The 17,433-nt window shown below is 37.3% G+C and overlaps 1 protein-coding gene across 1 annotated transcript in view; it reads left to right on the top strand.

Annotated features, from left to right (window-relative positions):
- Nucleotides 1–7,623: 7,623 nt before the first annotated feature.
- Nucleotides 7,624–17,433, top strand: part of LOC149173278 (uncharacterized) — a 64,373-nt gene continuing 54,563 nt past the window's right edge. Inside the window, exon 1 of the mRNA XM_089424551.1 lies at nucleotides 7,624–8,142. Within this exon, the coding sequence (XP_089280677.1) occupies nucleotides 7,986–8,142 (157 nt within the window). The 5' untranslated portion in view covers nucleotides 7,624–7,985. The remainder of the gene's footprint in view (nucleotides 8,143–17,433) is intronic.

The following is a 17,433-nucleotide window of genomic DNA, read 5'->3' as shown; positions in this document are numbered from 1 at the left end:
GGAAATGAAGGAGGTGTTCAGAGCTTTCAGAAGACTTCTGCTGATCTTAGAATCTTCTACAACATTCAGAATATCCTGTTTAATAGTGTTCCAACAAGCCTTGAAGAAGTCTACATTGAAACCATATGGGCCAGGTGCTTTACTGTTTTGCATTTCTTTGAGCACTTCACTGACCTCATCTTCGGTTACTGGCTTGTTAAGGTTGAAATGTCCTCCCTCGACACCAGCCTAGGTATATGTCTTGTGAAGTTTCTGATGGAATTCTCTCTGTCATGACATGTTTCCTTGGCTATGCCCCTAAAGTGCTTAGCAAGTGCTTCTTCTATCTCTGCATGAGAGTTGTGAAGGATACCTCTCTCGTCCTTGATCACTGAAATTATGTTGTGAACTCTGTTTGCTATAGTGGTTATGTGGAAAAATATGGTGTTTCTTTCTCCTTCTTTGAGCCATTGAACCCTTGGATTTTACCTCCAAAATATTTCCTCTTGTTTACATAAATTCTCCCATTCTTGATTACATTTGGTGGCTTGATCATTTCTGGTTTCATCGAAGCCATCTGTGATAAGGGCTTGGTTGATTTCCTACATTTTACCCTCTACTGCTTTTTTAGCTACAAAAATATTGCCATGCTCCTTCTTGTTCCATTCCTTGAGTCGGATATTAATGTGTTTTAGTCTCTTTCGAAGAAGGAACATTCTGGTGCCCTGAATGTTCAAATCTTCTGACCACCATTTGGCAATGTTGCTGGTAAAATCTGGATGGGAAAGCTAGATATTTTCAAAACGAAAGGGTCTATTGTGGGAGTACCTATACTCTACACCTCCAAATGAACCGGCCAGTGGTCTGAGCCTCCAAAGGGTAGAATTCTTGCTGATATTTCCTTATCATTGAGCATAAGGTCTTCTGATATTATAAATCTGTCTAATTTGGAAGCCACCTGAGATTCTCCTCCTCTTTTGTTGTTGCAAGTAAATATGCCATTATTAGTTACCATATCCACTAACTTCATACTATCTGTAAAAGTTTGAAACTTCAGAGATTCTTTACTAAGAACTCTGGTTCCACCTTTTTTCTCTGAGAGCGATTTAATCATATTGAAATCCCCTCCTAGAATCCATGGCATGCCTGAATACGTATCTCTGAGTTCCTCCAGAGAATCGAGAAATTTGAGTTTACCCTCCATTCTTTGGGGACCATACACATTTGTGACCAGGTAGGTTTCCTTATCTCCTACAGGCTATATGACCACTGAAAGGTATTCTCTAGATGCCTCAACATCTAAAATGTCTATTTTATTTGGATTCCAAAGGGTGAGAATACCACCTGCTGTATTCTCCGCTTTGACTTCTAGAAACTCATAACAATTGAGCCATTTACTATGAATCTCTTTTAGTTTTTGAATGGAACATTTAGTTTCCTGGATGAAGATCACATCCAGAGCTATTTGTTTCATTCTATTACTAATCAGTCTCTGTTTTCTTTTACTACCCAGACCTCTAATATTCCAAGAAGTAAACTTCATTATTAAAGATTGGTAAAGGAGTAGATAGTTAGGTCTTTCATCTTACCTGAGTCTATCATTAGCTTCCCACATTCCATTAATAGTTCGTTCTGTTTTTTCCTGCCTCTTTTTTTTCCCGGGTTTCTTGGTGCTAATCCTGGTGTGGATTTCACTGTTTTTACCCCTTCGCTGCTCTGCTTTTCCTTGTTACTTTGTTTCTCTGGCCCTTTGTTTCGTGTTTTCCATATATATAGTTGTTGGACTCTTCTGAACTCCTCTGGAGGTAAAGAGTTAATCCCTTCTTTAGTTCCTTGAATCAAGAAATCCTCCAGATCTAGATTCTCTGTCTCAAGAATCGCCTGAAGTTCTTGGTCCTCCGTTTCCATCTCACTTTGGGTCATCTCATGATCCATTTCTGTTTCAGCATCACTCACCAACATTTTTGTCTGCATATTTTTATCTGGTAGTTGTTCCTTGTCCTCTTCTTTCCCTGCCTCCATTAAACCTTCTCCCTTCATCTAGTCTACTGTGGGTATCCCTTCTTCCTCTTCTAGGATTTGGAACCTATTTTGACTGTCTTGTTGCCCTTCAGATTTTCGTGTCTTTGACCCCCTCTTGCTTCCTTTTCCTTTGTTTGTCACTTTGTGAAAGCTTTTAGAGTCTTTCATTGCGTTAGTTTTACTCTTATTCTCTAGTTTAGTGAGAGGGCAATCCCTGAATAGGTGACCATGCTCATGGCATTTGCGACATCTGAATGGAATATGTTCGTAATCAACAGTTTGAACCCATTCTTCATCAAAAACTTCCAATATTACCTCATCTGGTAGAGCTCTTGAGAGATCCATCTCCACACATATTCTAGCAAATGAAGTATACTTTCCCCTCCTAGTGGCTTTAGAAGCTTTGACAAATCGTCCTAACTTGTTTCCTATGGCTGTTAAGGACTTTATTTGCCAATAATCAAGTGTAAGAGAATAGAGCCTTACCCAAACTAGGACCGAAGTGAATGTTTCATGTTCTGGGACAAAATTCATGATCCAAGGTCTCATATAGAGACCTGTTGCAGCGTAGAAGTAGGGCCCACCTTCAAAAACTCTATCCTTATCTTCGATGTTTGTGAATACCACAGTAAAGAAACCCTTTGATCCTAGGTGTAGGTCAATGCTTCCTTTTGGTTTCCAGTGATATCTTATCCACATTTGTAAGGCTTTTTCAGTGGGCCATAAACCCATGAATTTGCAAATGATTGCATAGGTTTGCATATGGTCCCTGTGCGCCTGTAGAGCAGGCTCATTTAAAACAACTCTGGGAGTCACAACAGCTTTGGGCTTACATGGGCCCATTTGTGCTTTGTTTTTTGTACCTTGTTCCTTGTCTTCTTCTTCATTTTCTTTGGTTATATTATTCTCTTTTGACTTCTGTCCATCTTGTCCCTCTTCCTTGTTCCTATTCCTTCCCTCTGAAGGTCCTCTATCATATTCCATAGGTTTTTTTCCCCTGATGATCACAACCTGTTTGAAGGAGGGAGTGGAGCTCCCTCCTTTGCACTCTTCCATGGTGAGTCGCCTCTGCGACAGCCCAGAACCCTAGATGTTTCATCCTCCGTCACTCCAACCTCTCAGTTTTTCCCAATTTATTTCTATTTATCTCAAACATAATTGGTTGAAATGTCTCCGCTCTTATTGTGTATTGATGGGAAGAATTGACTTTGTGTATTCTATTATTAATTACTATGTACTATATCACTAATTACTATGTACAATAAATATAAATAATTTGAAAATAACGTTATATATTAATTACAAATGATTTGTAATTAAATTAAAAAAATTTCTTTTTTCATTGGTGTAAAGCATTGAATAGACAATTTTATGGATTTTATTTTTTAATTTACAAAATAATAATTTAAAAAATATAAATTTGAAAAAAATATGTAAAAATAACATGTGTACAATTTGTACAACTCTTATTATATCAATATATACTCTAATGACATGACTTGTGTACTATAATACGAACATTATATAAAAAAATTGCCTCATTCAATATTAAATAAATAATTATTAACTTATTATCATTCTCTTCAATGTCAATTATATATATATATATATATATATATATATATATATATATATATATATATATATATAATGACTCATTTTACAATTTTATTATTGTTTGGAGTACATACAACACATCATGACATTAAAATATTTTATTAAACTAAGTGGCAGTGAATGCTAGCTATGCGACCTTGTTATTTATCATAAGAATTAAAATCCGAGTTAAACATATACACATTTAAAAAAACATGAAACAATGATTTTAACCATGACGATTCGCTCCACTTTAACATGGATATTCTTAACTTGTAAATATGTTTTGTTACAATACCATGACTTACTAATGCCACACTAAAAAAACGCATCACTCATTTTCATATGACATTTTTTAATTAATCAATTTAATTAAAAGGGTAGAAAGAACATAACTACTTTTGAGATAATTCTCAACTTTTGATTTGGGACTACTACTAAGAACATTCTAGAATATTATGTGAAGGTTAAATCCCTTACCATCCACCTAATAACTATCGTTAATTAAATTAAATTTTTGGAAGTCCTATTCCCATTTGAGGAATTTTGAAGTTTAAAATTGGCCCCGTAAGGAAACATTAAAATAATAGTAAAAAGAATAAAATAAGAGTTATAAATTTTTAAAGAAAAAGAAAAAGAAACTATTTTTTTTTATTGTATTTTTTACTTATTTCTTTATAGGTTTATTAAAATTTCAAGTGTGGGCACTTGTTGGAAAAAATATAATTCTACATCCAACAAGTGTCCACACATTAAATTTGAGTAAATTTGTAGAAATAATTCAAAAAAATGATTTAAAAAAGTAGTTTTCTTCTTTTTTCTTCAAAAATACTTACCCCTAGGGATGACATCAACATCTTAAATCCTATTGGTTCTTCTAAAGTTAATTTTGCTATTACATTTTTCATTTTGAGGCCCATTTTTTATATTGAAATTCCCTTAATGAAAATATACTCACCTATCGACATAATTACTACACAGGCTATCACACCAATAATGGAGAAAATTGTTGTAACTTCCATTTCAGTGTTCAATTTGAGAGCTATAGGTTAGATTGAATCTGAGCAGAGTGAGGAAGCATAGTGGTTAAATTTGATATGTATTCATTTCTTTTTCTTTCTTTAATTGTTAAATATTTATTCCTTTTACTTTACTTAATTGTCAAATACAACTAATTAAAAAAAATCAATTAATTTTTAAAAATGTCAACTTGATGGATGAGCTGAATGAATATATATATATATATATATATATATATATAGAGAGAGAGAGAGAGAGAGAGAGAGAGAAAGAGAGAGAGAGAGAGAGAGAGAGAGAGACTATATCATCATTTATTGGGTTTTTGAGCATGTTGTGTGTTGGCAAAAGAGAGAGAGAGAGAGAGAGAGAGACTATATCATCATTTATTGGGTTTTTGAGCATGTTGTGTGTTGGCAAAAGATCATCTCCATTCCATGATTTGCAATGCGGCATGTCCATCATGCAAATCGTAATTTACATTTTTCTTCCAATGCAATTGACGTTCCTTGAATTCACAGGATCCTATGATTGAAATTTATATAGTCTATAGTCCCTATCTACATCACATCTACAATCCCACAGGCTAAAACTAAACATTTAGAAGAAAAGATCAGGATTTGATAGAATTGTCTAGTGCCCACAAGCAATTGTGCAAATTTATTTTCAAATTGAAAAAGATAAGGCTTATTAATATTTGATATAAAATTGCAATTGCAATTGGCATTTTTGATCTTTTTTAAAGTGGGCATTGTGATTCTTTTGTTATTTGAACATACATTTTTACAATATGATGGTTTTGGAAAATGTGATTGTAGATTGACTTTGTATTCACAATAAATGCTCTTTACAAAAAATTAACAAAACCACATATAATATTTAAATGACAAGCAAAATTAAATATAAAAGGTGAAGCAAAAGGCAATTAAAAATTTACATGAGGGATAAGACTGCATGTCAAAATTAATACTCTAATGGAGCGAATAACCCAACAAGTGAGTAGTATGCAAGCTTAGGGGAGTGAATACCAGTGCCCTTACATGCCTAATGATCAATGAACGATACATAACACTGATTATTGATAAACTTTGAAACTCAACTTGGGTTGGTAACTCTATTGAGCAACTTAGATTTCTCCATCCTTGATATCATCTAGGCCCTAATTTTATAGTATAGTGTAGCCATTTGTTGTGGCCAAGAGAGTAGGCTTGAGAGGCGGATAATATACAATGCATGGCTTTAATTATAACACAAATTCACTCAATACATTAGAGTGTAACACATAATTAGAACATTGTAATTATATAGGGTTTCAACACAAGGAACAATGTAAATGATTTTGGAGAAACAAAAAAGAAAAACTCTTAACATTGAATGGATATGGTTAGTTTTCATTTTTTAGCAATTGTATAATTATATTCAATTTGGATATTTGGAACATTTACATTCTCATCGAGTTTTTTTTAGTGTTTCTTCTCTTCTCTACCAAATAACTCCTTGTTTTGTCTCAGTTATAGATAAACATAATGGGTTCTACTAGGTCAACATGCAGGCTAGTTGTCCCCAACTCTTTAGTTTCCCCAAACTTTAACATTTCTATTCTCTTTATTCTTTCTCAGGCAACATTCCAATAAATGGTTCTGTCTCCCTCTCTCATTAATATTTCTCAATTTTTACTTTGACAACATGGCATTATGTGGAGGTGTGGTAGTTGGTTGATCAAGTATGGGGCCCTTCATATTGTCAACCACAAATCCTACCTCATCATTAACTTTTATAGACATGAACTTTGCCAAGAGTTCATGAATGGTTAACACTTTGTATTCATCCTAGCCATAACCCATTCAATGTTTTAGTGCGTATTTGATTGAGATCAATCACCCTGAGGACTATGTATGCCAAACCAACAACTTGATGCATCCTAATATCTTCATTAAGCACCAAACTTACTTTTGCTTCATTCGTTTAATGCATTGGTACCTTACACCCCCTAGTTTACTAATGCAAGTTCTTTCCTCTTCACTCTAGCTTCTTCTTTCTCTAAACCATTAGATTTGTGCCCAATTAGCTTATTGCATTTCTTGCTTGTAAATTCTCTAAGCCAAAAGGACATCTCTTTGGTGGCTCCCCCTCCAATAAGCAATCGAATTAGTTCACAGAGTTCACAAAGGATATTTCCTCTGGATATAAAGCCCCTTAATCACCAACTTTAAACCCAATGTTGAGTGAGGGAGATGGAGCATGAAATTTTGTGCTTGCAAGTCCATTAAGCTCAATCCTATGGACTATCAAATTATTTCCCTATTTAGACAATACTTTAAAAATCCTTAGATTAAATCTATCCACTTAACAAATCTATTCTTACCTCATTGTTGATTTAATCATTCTATATATTAAAATTTATTTTTTCAAATTTAAAACCCACTTAACCTTGAACATAATCTTTAACTTCAAAAAATAAATAAAAAAATTAATTAACGAAAATAGAGCATCCCTACTTGGGGGTCTTTTAAATAATGTAAGAGCTCTTTGTCTCTTTAAATTTAAAACTTAGAAAAAAATGATATGTTAATACAATAATAATGACTTGCATTCACATTCCATAAAAATAAAATTGATGAAATATGAGCACTTAACTTAAAATTAATTTTAAGTAAAGTATACTTTATTATAATAATCTAAAGATATAGAATAAGCGTAAATTAAAATGGTTTTTCTCCCTCTTTATATTTTATTAATAACTTAAAAACCAAAATTTCATCACAACAATTTTTTAATCAATAACATTAGTTTAATTATGACGTGATCCACAGTTCCTCAACCCACCGGAATATCAAAACTGCAATCTAATTAATGGGCTTTTCAAATTGTAATTTCTTTTTGGCTGGTTTATGACAAATGATTTGTCATATACCTTAATATATTTGGCAATATGCCTACCATGCGTATATTCTTGAATGTCTATCCAGAGATTGTGTAGTAACAAATGTGACTGGTAACTACCATTCAAACTTGTAAACATTAGTATTACAATCTGAGCGGAACTCCGATCATTCCAACTCCTCAAGAAAATCATTTAAAATTCTACATTGATCCATTAATGATTCCAAACCATATCCTCATAGCTCCGCACCGTCATATTCCCCAAACTAGCAGCACAGAGAATTTTGATTGTAATCATAGGGTGTGCGGTTGACCAAAAACCCAGCACAAGAGTTTAGCATTGTTTTCATCCCATTTCTCAATTTGTTATCATTGCTCTTTCATCAACTAAATTCATCTATATCTGAAACTATCCATACAAATACAGGTGGTATCATAGATTTTTTTGGCAGAGATATTGGTTTTCACAGACAGGAGCAGAAGCAAAGATGTGTTTGGGATGTGGATGTTGTGGGCTATGTACACTGGCAGGGACACTCACACGAAGATCAGCTCGCCTTGCTTATTGTGGGTTCTTTGCATTTTCACTCATAATTGCATGGATTCTGAGGGAGGTTGCTGCTCCTCTCTTGGAGAAAATCCCGTGTAAGTTCTTCTTCTCATCCCCAAACTTCACCATACAAAGATTTATAACTGAAACTCCCCATCTGGTTTCTTCGATTTAGGCAATTCATTATGTTTTCTGCATAAAATGTCTTGTAAATCTACAAACTGCCTTCTCAATTTCGTATTGTTTAAAGTTTTGAGATGATTATCCATTGTTGTTGGGTTATTATATTTAACATCTGACAATTGTTTCACAGACAGCTGTAAAGGATTTTGTTTTTGCTCTGTGCATTGCTTTGAACTGTAAATTTACGCAGCATAGTATCTATTGGTATTCCACACACCATATTCATCGATATGTAGGAACTTGGAAGCTATGTGTTCATTAGTGTATAGGAAACCCTATATAACAGGCACACATAGATCTTAGATTAACTGCCAACTATTTCCCCTGCTGTTTATTGTGCTTGCACAGAGGCTGAGTTAGAAGCGTTTTTTTCTGTTTTTTTTTTGGTTCTGCTCCAAGTTAGTGCAAATTGATAAATCTGCAAATGGTGGTTGGACCTGAACCTCAGTCCCCAATGGCTCCGTGTTTTTTGTTTTGTTTTGATTTTGAGCTGGCAAAACTTGGGATTCGAATGGCAATTCATGGTACATGCTGATTAGGCACCCATGTTCTACTGTGGCTTGATGTTGGAAGTAATGGAGAAAGCTAAACTTAGATTATTGTTATGATGATGATAGGTTTGAGACTCTAATCTTAGACCTCATATCCTAATATCTAGGGAGTGGTTGAAACCATCCGGTTAGTGTGAAATCCTATATATTTGAGGCTCATCTGATTCAATGTAAGCGGGCTTGTGTGAGTGTTTGTATCAGAGCTACAAGACGAAGGAACTTGTACGTTGAGTGAAGAATCTGCCTGGCGCGCCTGAGTCAAAAGCGTCGCGTGGTTTGGGCACGAAATAGCTCCGATTCGCGTGTGTCAGCGAGAAAATTGTGCCGATTCACTGGAAAAACTTGCGCGGTTTTTTATTTTGCAGATCGGCGCGAGGGCTTGGCGTAAAATCACGCCAACCTTGCTGCGTGGTGGGCTGCCGTCTGCATGGGATCAGAGGCCTGTGTGATGTTTATTCAGTATTAAGAGAGGTCGACTCCTTGAAGGTGTATTGTGTAATCTCTTTTGTCGAGAGCGAAAGCCTCTCCCTGGCGTGTTGGAGCGCAGACTTAGCGCAACACATAAACACATATTTTCAACCTAAATTTCACGTTGGTTGACTTTCTTCATTAAGTGGATGGTTTAGATTTGCTTTGTAGATCTACAAAGATTGGTTAATTTTTTTTTATTTGGATGTGCCTGACGCACTGTCTGTTGGCTGGCTACCGAAACCTTTTGGTGCTCATTTTTTTTCCACATGATGGCTTGGCAACCAGAGTGGTCGCGTTAGTTTATTTTTTTTCTTTAAGAAGCGGATCTATGGAGTTCACTGTACATGTGATTTGATCGGAAGTGATCGGAGCAGCAGAGACATTTGACTGCCTTGCAGTGGCATCCATGTTGTGTGCTGTTGCACCGTAAGCCGCAATAGATTGCACTGTCGAGTCAAGGGTTGTGTAGATCAAGCTGAATAATAGACTTGCGTGGGCACAATTGGCCTGTGTAGGCAAAATGTGCACCTGTTTGAGCGGTGAGATCGAGTTTTATGGATTTGGAGCCGATCTGACATAGGCACAAAGGAGATCGTGATTGAGGTGTGTAAAGCAGATTCCCAGTGAAGTCGGTGAAGCAAGAAAGCTGCGTGGAGGCAGCGTGTTGTTCAGGCGTGTTCCAGAGCTTGTGACACCTACATGGTTGCGCTGCTCTTAAGGTGAACAAAAACCATTTCCTGTTTCAAACAACAATTGAGTTCAGAAGAAAAGAATGAAAATAGTAATAGCCTTCACAAATTCAAAATCTGAAAATGTGAAAGTTCTTGCTGATTTGAACCCATCTTCAGAAATATGTGTTATCTAAAATTGCTAATTACATACATCAGAATTAGATATTGATAGTGTTTCTAGCTTGTGAGAGGTCGTTTTGTTGCTCGTCGCCAGAGCCGAGGGCACTGAGACCTGCGTGGCATAGAAGCCACAGTCTACAAGGTTCTACAGTTGAAGAGCTACCAAAGGGAGAAGTTTCCCGCCTGCGTGGTAATGGGGTTGTTGGAGCTCGTTAGAGGACCGTGTGGAGTCGAAAAGAAATCTCGAAGCAAGATAAAGCGAGATAAGCTGGACTTTAACAACATGTCTATATTTTTAGATATTTTTTATTCTGATGATGATGATTTTCTCATGTGGGCATTTGGAGGCATTAGCATGAGTAGTATGTTCGAGTCAAAAGAAATTTCAGAAAAACAATGTGGTTCTGTTGATGACCACGAGAATCAAGAGGCACAGTCTGTTGTGCAAGATCCTGAGATTGAAGACACACAAGCTGATCTTCAGGAAGGGTGTAAAGAGGAACAAAGTGTTGAAGATCAATTGGACGAGCCACATGAAGCTGATTGCAAAGACGTGGCAAAAGAAGACAAAGTTGGAGAGAATTTAAATTGTGATGATCTCATTAATATTTCTGTGTGTGCAGACGTTACATCAATGAATGATGAAGACATCATAGCTGACGTTTAGATGGTTGACACCGGAAATAGTGAGAGGGAAAATTCTCCTATCCAACCTGTCATAATCTTGAGAAGGGCGAGAATAAGAATTCAAGCTTTCCATCACTGGGGAAGAAATGAGGAGAAGATACATCACTACCTCATGGCGAGGAAAGTGAAGATGAAGCCTCGACTCAAGATGAACAAGCATGGACTCACAAGCAAAAAGACCAAAATGAAAACCTCTGTTACCAAGTTTTTTCATGTTTTAATTGTAAGCCTAGCTGAGACTAAACCAGCAGGCGTATGTTATTGTTCAGTACCCTTTCTCCATTAAGGGGGAGTGTTGGAAGTAATGGAGAAAGCTAAACTTAGATTATTGTTATGATGATGATAGGTTTGAGACTCTAATCTTAGACCTCATATCCTAATATCTAGGGAGTGGTTGAAACCATCCCGTTAGTGTGAAAGCCTATATATTTGAGGCTCATCTGACTCAATGTAAGCGGGCTTGTATGAGTGTTTGTACACTCTCCAAGTATCTCACCTGGAGAGCCATTTAGTTTATAGTTAATATATTTAGATTTATCACTTGAGAGGTCTGCACTGGCCACTTATGAGTTTGCAGTGATCATGAGTTGCTCCTCATAACGATTTGGTCATAGTGGTCCTAGTAATCGGGGCACTTTCGAATCATCCTCCCTGAAATAGATCCAACAAAGTCATGAATGGGGGTTTTGGAGGCGTGAGGGTGAGCTGTAATAATTTGTTAGTATGCCTTTGAATGACTTGAAAGAGAATGTATGCCGTAGTTACCTGTATGCAACAATCCATAGCTTTTGATGCAATATTGGTATTCCCTGTATCATCCATGCTTTTCTTAAGCCAAAGTATTGTATTTGACGTGCAGATCTTTTTTTCCTTTTTTATTAAGGACATCCTTTATCCATTGGGTTATTTTCAAGGTTGAATAATTTTATCCTATTTAAAAACAGAAATGAAAAGGATGCAAGTTAACTATAATGAATATTGTTGACATTGACATCGTGTTGGCAAAAATATCGTTGAGGGTTCAGAAAAACAAAATATCTTAACTATCGGGAAAATATCGTAATATATTGCAAAATATCAACAAAATCCATTTTGTCAATTCCTTTGACATCTCAAGCAACAACAACATCAAATAAATGCATTGACACATAAATATGAAAATAGAACTAATATATTAGTTGTATAAGATGTCTAGTGCTACAGTACACATCAACATTGAATCATGTCCTGAGTCTTGATTCAGCATCAAAATATCGACAAAAAATATAATAAATATATCTCTTTATCATGAGTCATCTACAATAAAATTAGATTCATAGACTAATGATTTCCTCTGCCCTTTTTATGGGCAAAGGTAATGGATCTAGAAATGGCTTTCCTCTAGAGGAAGAAAGCGTTGGAGCTGGGATTGGACTCTTTTGTCCTTTAGAAGAAGTAGCAAGAGGTAGACTTTGAGGTCCTCTATTGGCACTATTGTGAAGTTCAATTCATTTTGCTAGAGTCCTTGAAGTTGAAGGTGATGGTGTTGGCTCACTCCCCTTCTCAATAGCCACCTCTTCTCCCTCCTTCTCTACCTCTCTTTACCCTATTACCTCTTCCTTTAACCAATTAGAGGCCGATTCCATGATAGGCCTTTGGTCTCAACTCTCCATGCAACAATGGTGTCAATCACATCCAACATGATGACATCCATGTTAAGTGTGTTTTGAAGTTGCCTTATCCACAATCGAAGATTGTAGTAAATATAGACTATGTCATTAAGATGCTGGGATTCCAGCTTGTGTGAGAGTCATGTTGCACCTATTTTGTCACAAGTCTTAAGGAAGCAATGTACAATTTTTTTTCAACAATTAGAATCATCAGCCAACTACTTGTCATGTCATTGTAAACCCAATTTCTGCAAATTGTAATGTAAATGATGCTAGTACGACTGTTTAATTATGTAACAACCTAGGTAAGCCTTTGATTTTGGCGAGGAATTTCATCCTAGGAGTTTTTTTAACCTCACCACATTATGTGTGTTTTTAAACAAGGATAATTAGCATGGTTTTTCCTCCTGCTTAAACCCTAAAGCTAGGGTGGAATTCATTGACAGAGTCTTAGGTGAGTCTTAGTGTTATATCAAGTCTTTGTAAAAGTGGTTTGAGAATAATTTAAATTATTTGGCTAAATTATTTTATTACAGATCACTTGGTCTATTAGATCATATTGTGTCGCAGAATTGGGTAAGATATTTGAGGGTCTATATGTAAAGAGGTATTCCCTCTTTGAGGGTTGAATTTGTAATATCTGATATAAAAAATATTTTAGTGCATGGTCTTTCATACTTAGAAACCATGGTTAAAATATTTGAGGGTAGACTAATAATTAATCCTCTCTCGTGTCAATTAATTAATTTTTTCTGGCAAAAATAAAATTAATCCTAAGCCAAAAAATTAATTAATTTAGAGTCAAAAAATATTTTTTGAGAAATTATTTTCACCAAGTGGAAAATGACCAAAAAAAATTCGTAGGTCAGAAAGAAGTTAATTCTTGGACGTCCCCCACAAAGGCAAAAATGAAATTTTTAAGAAAAATTTAGCCCTTGGACCTTGGTGGTTAAGCCAGTTAAATTTTTGAGGAAATTAAACCAAAAAATTGATTTTTGGATTAATAAAAAATGGGTTTTATGAAAAATTCGAAAATTCCTCAAAATAAATATTTTCTACGGTGGAGATTATTAGATCATCGAGCGATTATCAACGGTTGAGATTATTTTGACGGGGATCAAGCCAATTAGCCGTTATTTTCCACTTGGAGGATTTATCTATAAATTAGAAGCCATTTGCTTCTCAAGTCATGATGAAAATTCCGGCTCTGGTCTATGTAATTTTGTAACACTGGTATTGATCGATTGATCTGTTGGGTGTTGGAAATAATACTGGGGGGGGGTGAATCAGTATTAGTCAAATCAATAACTTTTTCTTTTCATACTCAAATTTATATACGCTACTTCAATGAAGGTAACTCGCGTGTACATGCAATTGTCTTTAAAGCAACCTCATTATATCTAGGGCTTCAATATTTCCTTCAGAGGTATGGTAGAATCTTCTATGACATATTGCAAACCCTAGAAGCATTTCAAACAAGTACAATGCATCTAACATCTTTAGATTTCATATGTTAGACTTCTACTAGGATTTAATGCAAACCCTAGATTCCATACACTAAGCTTTAACAATCAAAACCAATCTCGGCACAATCTAAGGTTTCAACCAACTGATTTGTAAACCCTAGATTTCATCTTTGAGATACTAAGCCTTAGATGTCAACAAATAAAAAACAAGCACAACATAATCTAAGGTTTCAACGATATGACCAACTTCTACTAGGGTTTGTTGTAAACCCTAGATTCATCATCATAATCATATCCTAGAATATCAGACTTCTACTAGGGCTTAGTTACAAACCCTAGAACAATGAGCATTAACGATACAATTAGCACGTATACACATCTAGGATGCACAAGCATATCATAACAACATATATCAGGGGAATCCAAGACACAAATATCTAAACAGTAAAGTTAGACATATTAAAGTTAGACATATTCCAATTAGGCTAGGGTTTTGATTAGACGGACAAACATATACCTAGGGCTTCATTCCTAGGACATCATAAGGTTCTTGCTTATAAACCCTACCAAACCCTAGAGATCTATGGATTCAATACATAACACAATAAACCCTAAATTTTCCAGAAACTCTAAGGGTCTAGGTGAACCAGATTTAAACAGGAACGCAACAAATTACAGATATAACCATACATATAGAGATGCAACAGAAATACTACTTCCTTTCATTACTGTAAAATACTGAAATATGCTTACAAACAGAAATGGAAATAAACTAGCTAGGGCGATGGTAGCTTATCTCTGAGAAGAGATGTGGCGGCTACATGTCTCTGAACTGTGTTACAATGAGGCTCGAAGGCCTATTTATTGTTGAGAAACAATGGAAAACCCTAAACATCCAAAAACCTAACCCTAGAAGATGAAACGCCAAACTGTGGGCCCCGTTTGGGTAAATTGGTACATCAACTTCCCAGGGTCGTAACTTTGGCATACGATCTCCATTTGACGCGCACAATATCTCGTTAGAAAGATCTATCCGAGAACTACAACTTTGGGAAGAGCGACCGATGACCGATGGTGCTCCCAATTTTCCCAAAAAACGTTGTTTAGGGCCTCAAAACAGCTCCGAAAGTTCAGGACCCGAAAAACTGCTAAAAATAGTAAATTGTGCTACAATTAAGGAAACTGAAAAGCTGAAAGAAACAATGGTGGGGGTCCAAGTGGACTTGGCGGGTGGCCACCAATATCCACCTGGATCATTCCTCCCCCCTTAGGAAGCAATGGTCCCCATTGCGTTGAGTTCCTCCATGAGATGAGGAAACTTCTGCTGAACTTGGTCCCTGGTGAGCCACTTGCCCTAGTGAAGGAGTTGGCCTGCTTTGACAACTTGATACAGTTGGATATTCTACAGGCAAGTGTGCTTGATCTGTGTGCCCATGATCCGATCAATTGCAACTTGTTCCATGCAATCTGGATTTAACTCTGTGGGTGTGAGTTGTTCTGCAATGTCGGATGTGTCTAATAATGGTGGAAAGTATGGCCAAAGGCGGTCCACATTGAACACTGGGTGCAGGCCAACGAATGGGGGAATGCTGAGCTCAAATGCATTGTCTCCCACAACCTTGGTAATGGTGTAAGGACCATATCGGAGTGGTTTGAGTTTCCGATAGGCTTCGGTAAGGTGTTCCTTTTGCAAATGCAACCAGACTTTGTCGCCCACCTGAAACTTGTGTGGCACCCGATGTTGATCATGTCGCTGCTTGTACTTGGCATTTGATTTCTCCAGAATGTCGTGGACCTGCTGGCGAATATGTTGGATGTGCTCAATGAAGCTATTTGCCTTATCTGTTTCGGACTGGACATGAGCCGAATCTGCGTGAGTAGCTACAAATGGCATGGCCACATCAATGGGACATAGTGGCTGGAATCCCAAGCCCACCTGAAAAGGGTTGTGGCCAGTCGAGTTGTGGAGAGCCCGATTGTAGCTGTGCTGAACATAGGGGAGGCTCTCATCCCATGTGCGTGGATGATTTGAGTTGTACATGCGCAGAATGTGTACGATCATCTTGTGGACAACCTCTGTTTGGCCATCAGTTTGAGGATGGAAGGCTGTGGACTTAGTGAGTTTGGTGTCCAACATCGACCAGAGGGGACCAAAATATACTGAGGAACCTATTGTCCAGATCTGAGATGATAGGCTGTGGGATCCCAAACTGTACCCACACTCGTTCAAAGAAGAGTTTAGTAGTGGCTTTTGCTGTGATATTCTTCTTGCAGGCTGCCATAATGGCCATCTTCAAGAACCTGTCGACGACCACAAAAACACAGTCGTTTCCATGCTTAGTAGAAGGAAGGCCCGACATGTAATCCATGGAGATGGATTCCCAAGGTCGACTAGGGGTAGGCAGCGGGGTATAGAGGCCTTGCTTCTTGATGGTCGGTTTGGCAATGGCGCAGGCAATGCATGATCTGATGTACTTCCTGACATCCTGTCGAAGATTCGGCCAATAGAAATACTTCTGCAACACTGCCACCGTTTTCTCGACCTCGAAATGCCCAACAACCCAACTATAGTGTGCTTCCCAAATCATCTTGGCACGCTTGCTTGAAGGAACACAAAGGTGACCTAGGTGGCATAACAGGGTATCCTAGAGGTGAAAATCTGGAACATGCTGACCCTCCAAGAGTGTCTGGTATGCATCGCCAAATTCTGGGTCGCTTTTGTAGAGAAGTGGCCAATCAGAAGTCTCGTGCCCACAAGAGTTGAGCACGGTGGTTAACGCCATGATCGGTGGTCGACTGAGGCAATCTGCAACATTATTGGTGCTGCCCTTCTTATACTTGATATTCAAAAGGAACTGTTGCAGGTATGGGGACCACTTCTAATGGTGATCATTCTGCAATTTCCCTTGGGTCTGTATGAACTGCACGGATCGATGGTCTGTGTGGATGACCATTTCCTTCCCCAAAATGTAATGCTTCCATTGTCGGCAGACCTGCACAATGGAATACATCTCTTTGTCATAAGTGGGATACTTCCGGACTGTGTCTGAAAGTGTCTCACTGTGATATGCCATTGGATGCCTGTGTTGAGTAAGGATTGCCCCAATAACATAGTATTGGTGCCGAGTAGAGGCGATCTTTCAACTCTGTTAATGCCTTCTGTTGAGATTCAGACCAAAAGAATTTTGCTTTCGCTCCTCCCTTGGTGACTCGACTCAAGGGCCAAGTGATATGAGAAAATCCCAACGCGAACCTGCGGTAGAAGTTGGCAAGACCTAGAAAGCCGCAGAGCTCTGTCAGAGTGGTTGGAGGTGGCCAATCCCGAATGACTTAGATCTTGGCTGGATCCACATGCACCCCTCGCTCATCAATAATGTATCCCAGATACTGAACCTGGGTCATGCCAAAAGTGCATTTCTCCAAATTGGCACATAACTTGTGTTGCCTCAGTGTTTGGAGAACCTGACAGATGTGGTGGAGGTGCTCTTCCCAACTTTGGCTGAAGATCAGGATGTCATCCAAGTATAC

This window comes from Pinus tabuliformis, chromosome 4_2, assembly GCF_031772625.1.
Source record: "Pinus tabuliformis cultivar Carrire ecotype Pingquan chromosome 4_2, CPIR1, whole genome shotgun sequence".
In the NCBI taxonomy this organism is placed as follows: domain Eukaryota; kingdom Viridiplantae; phylum Streptophyta; class Pinopsida; order Pinales; family Pinaceae; genus Pinus; species Pinus tabuliformis.
The sequence above is the reverse complement of the archived record's forward strand: the minus strand, read 5'-3'. Positions and strand labels throughout refer to the sequence as shown.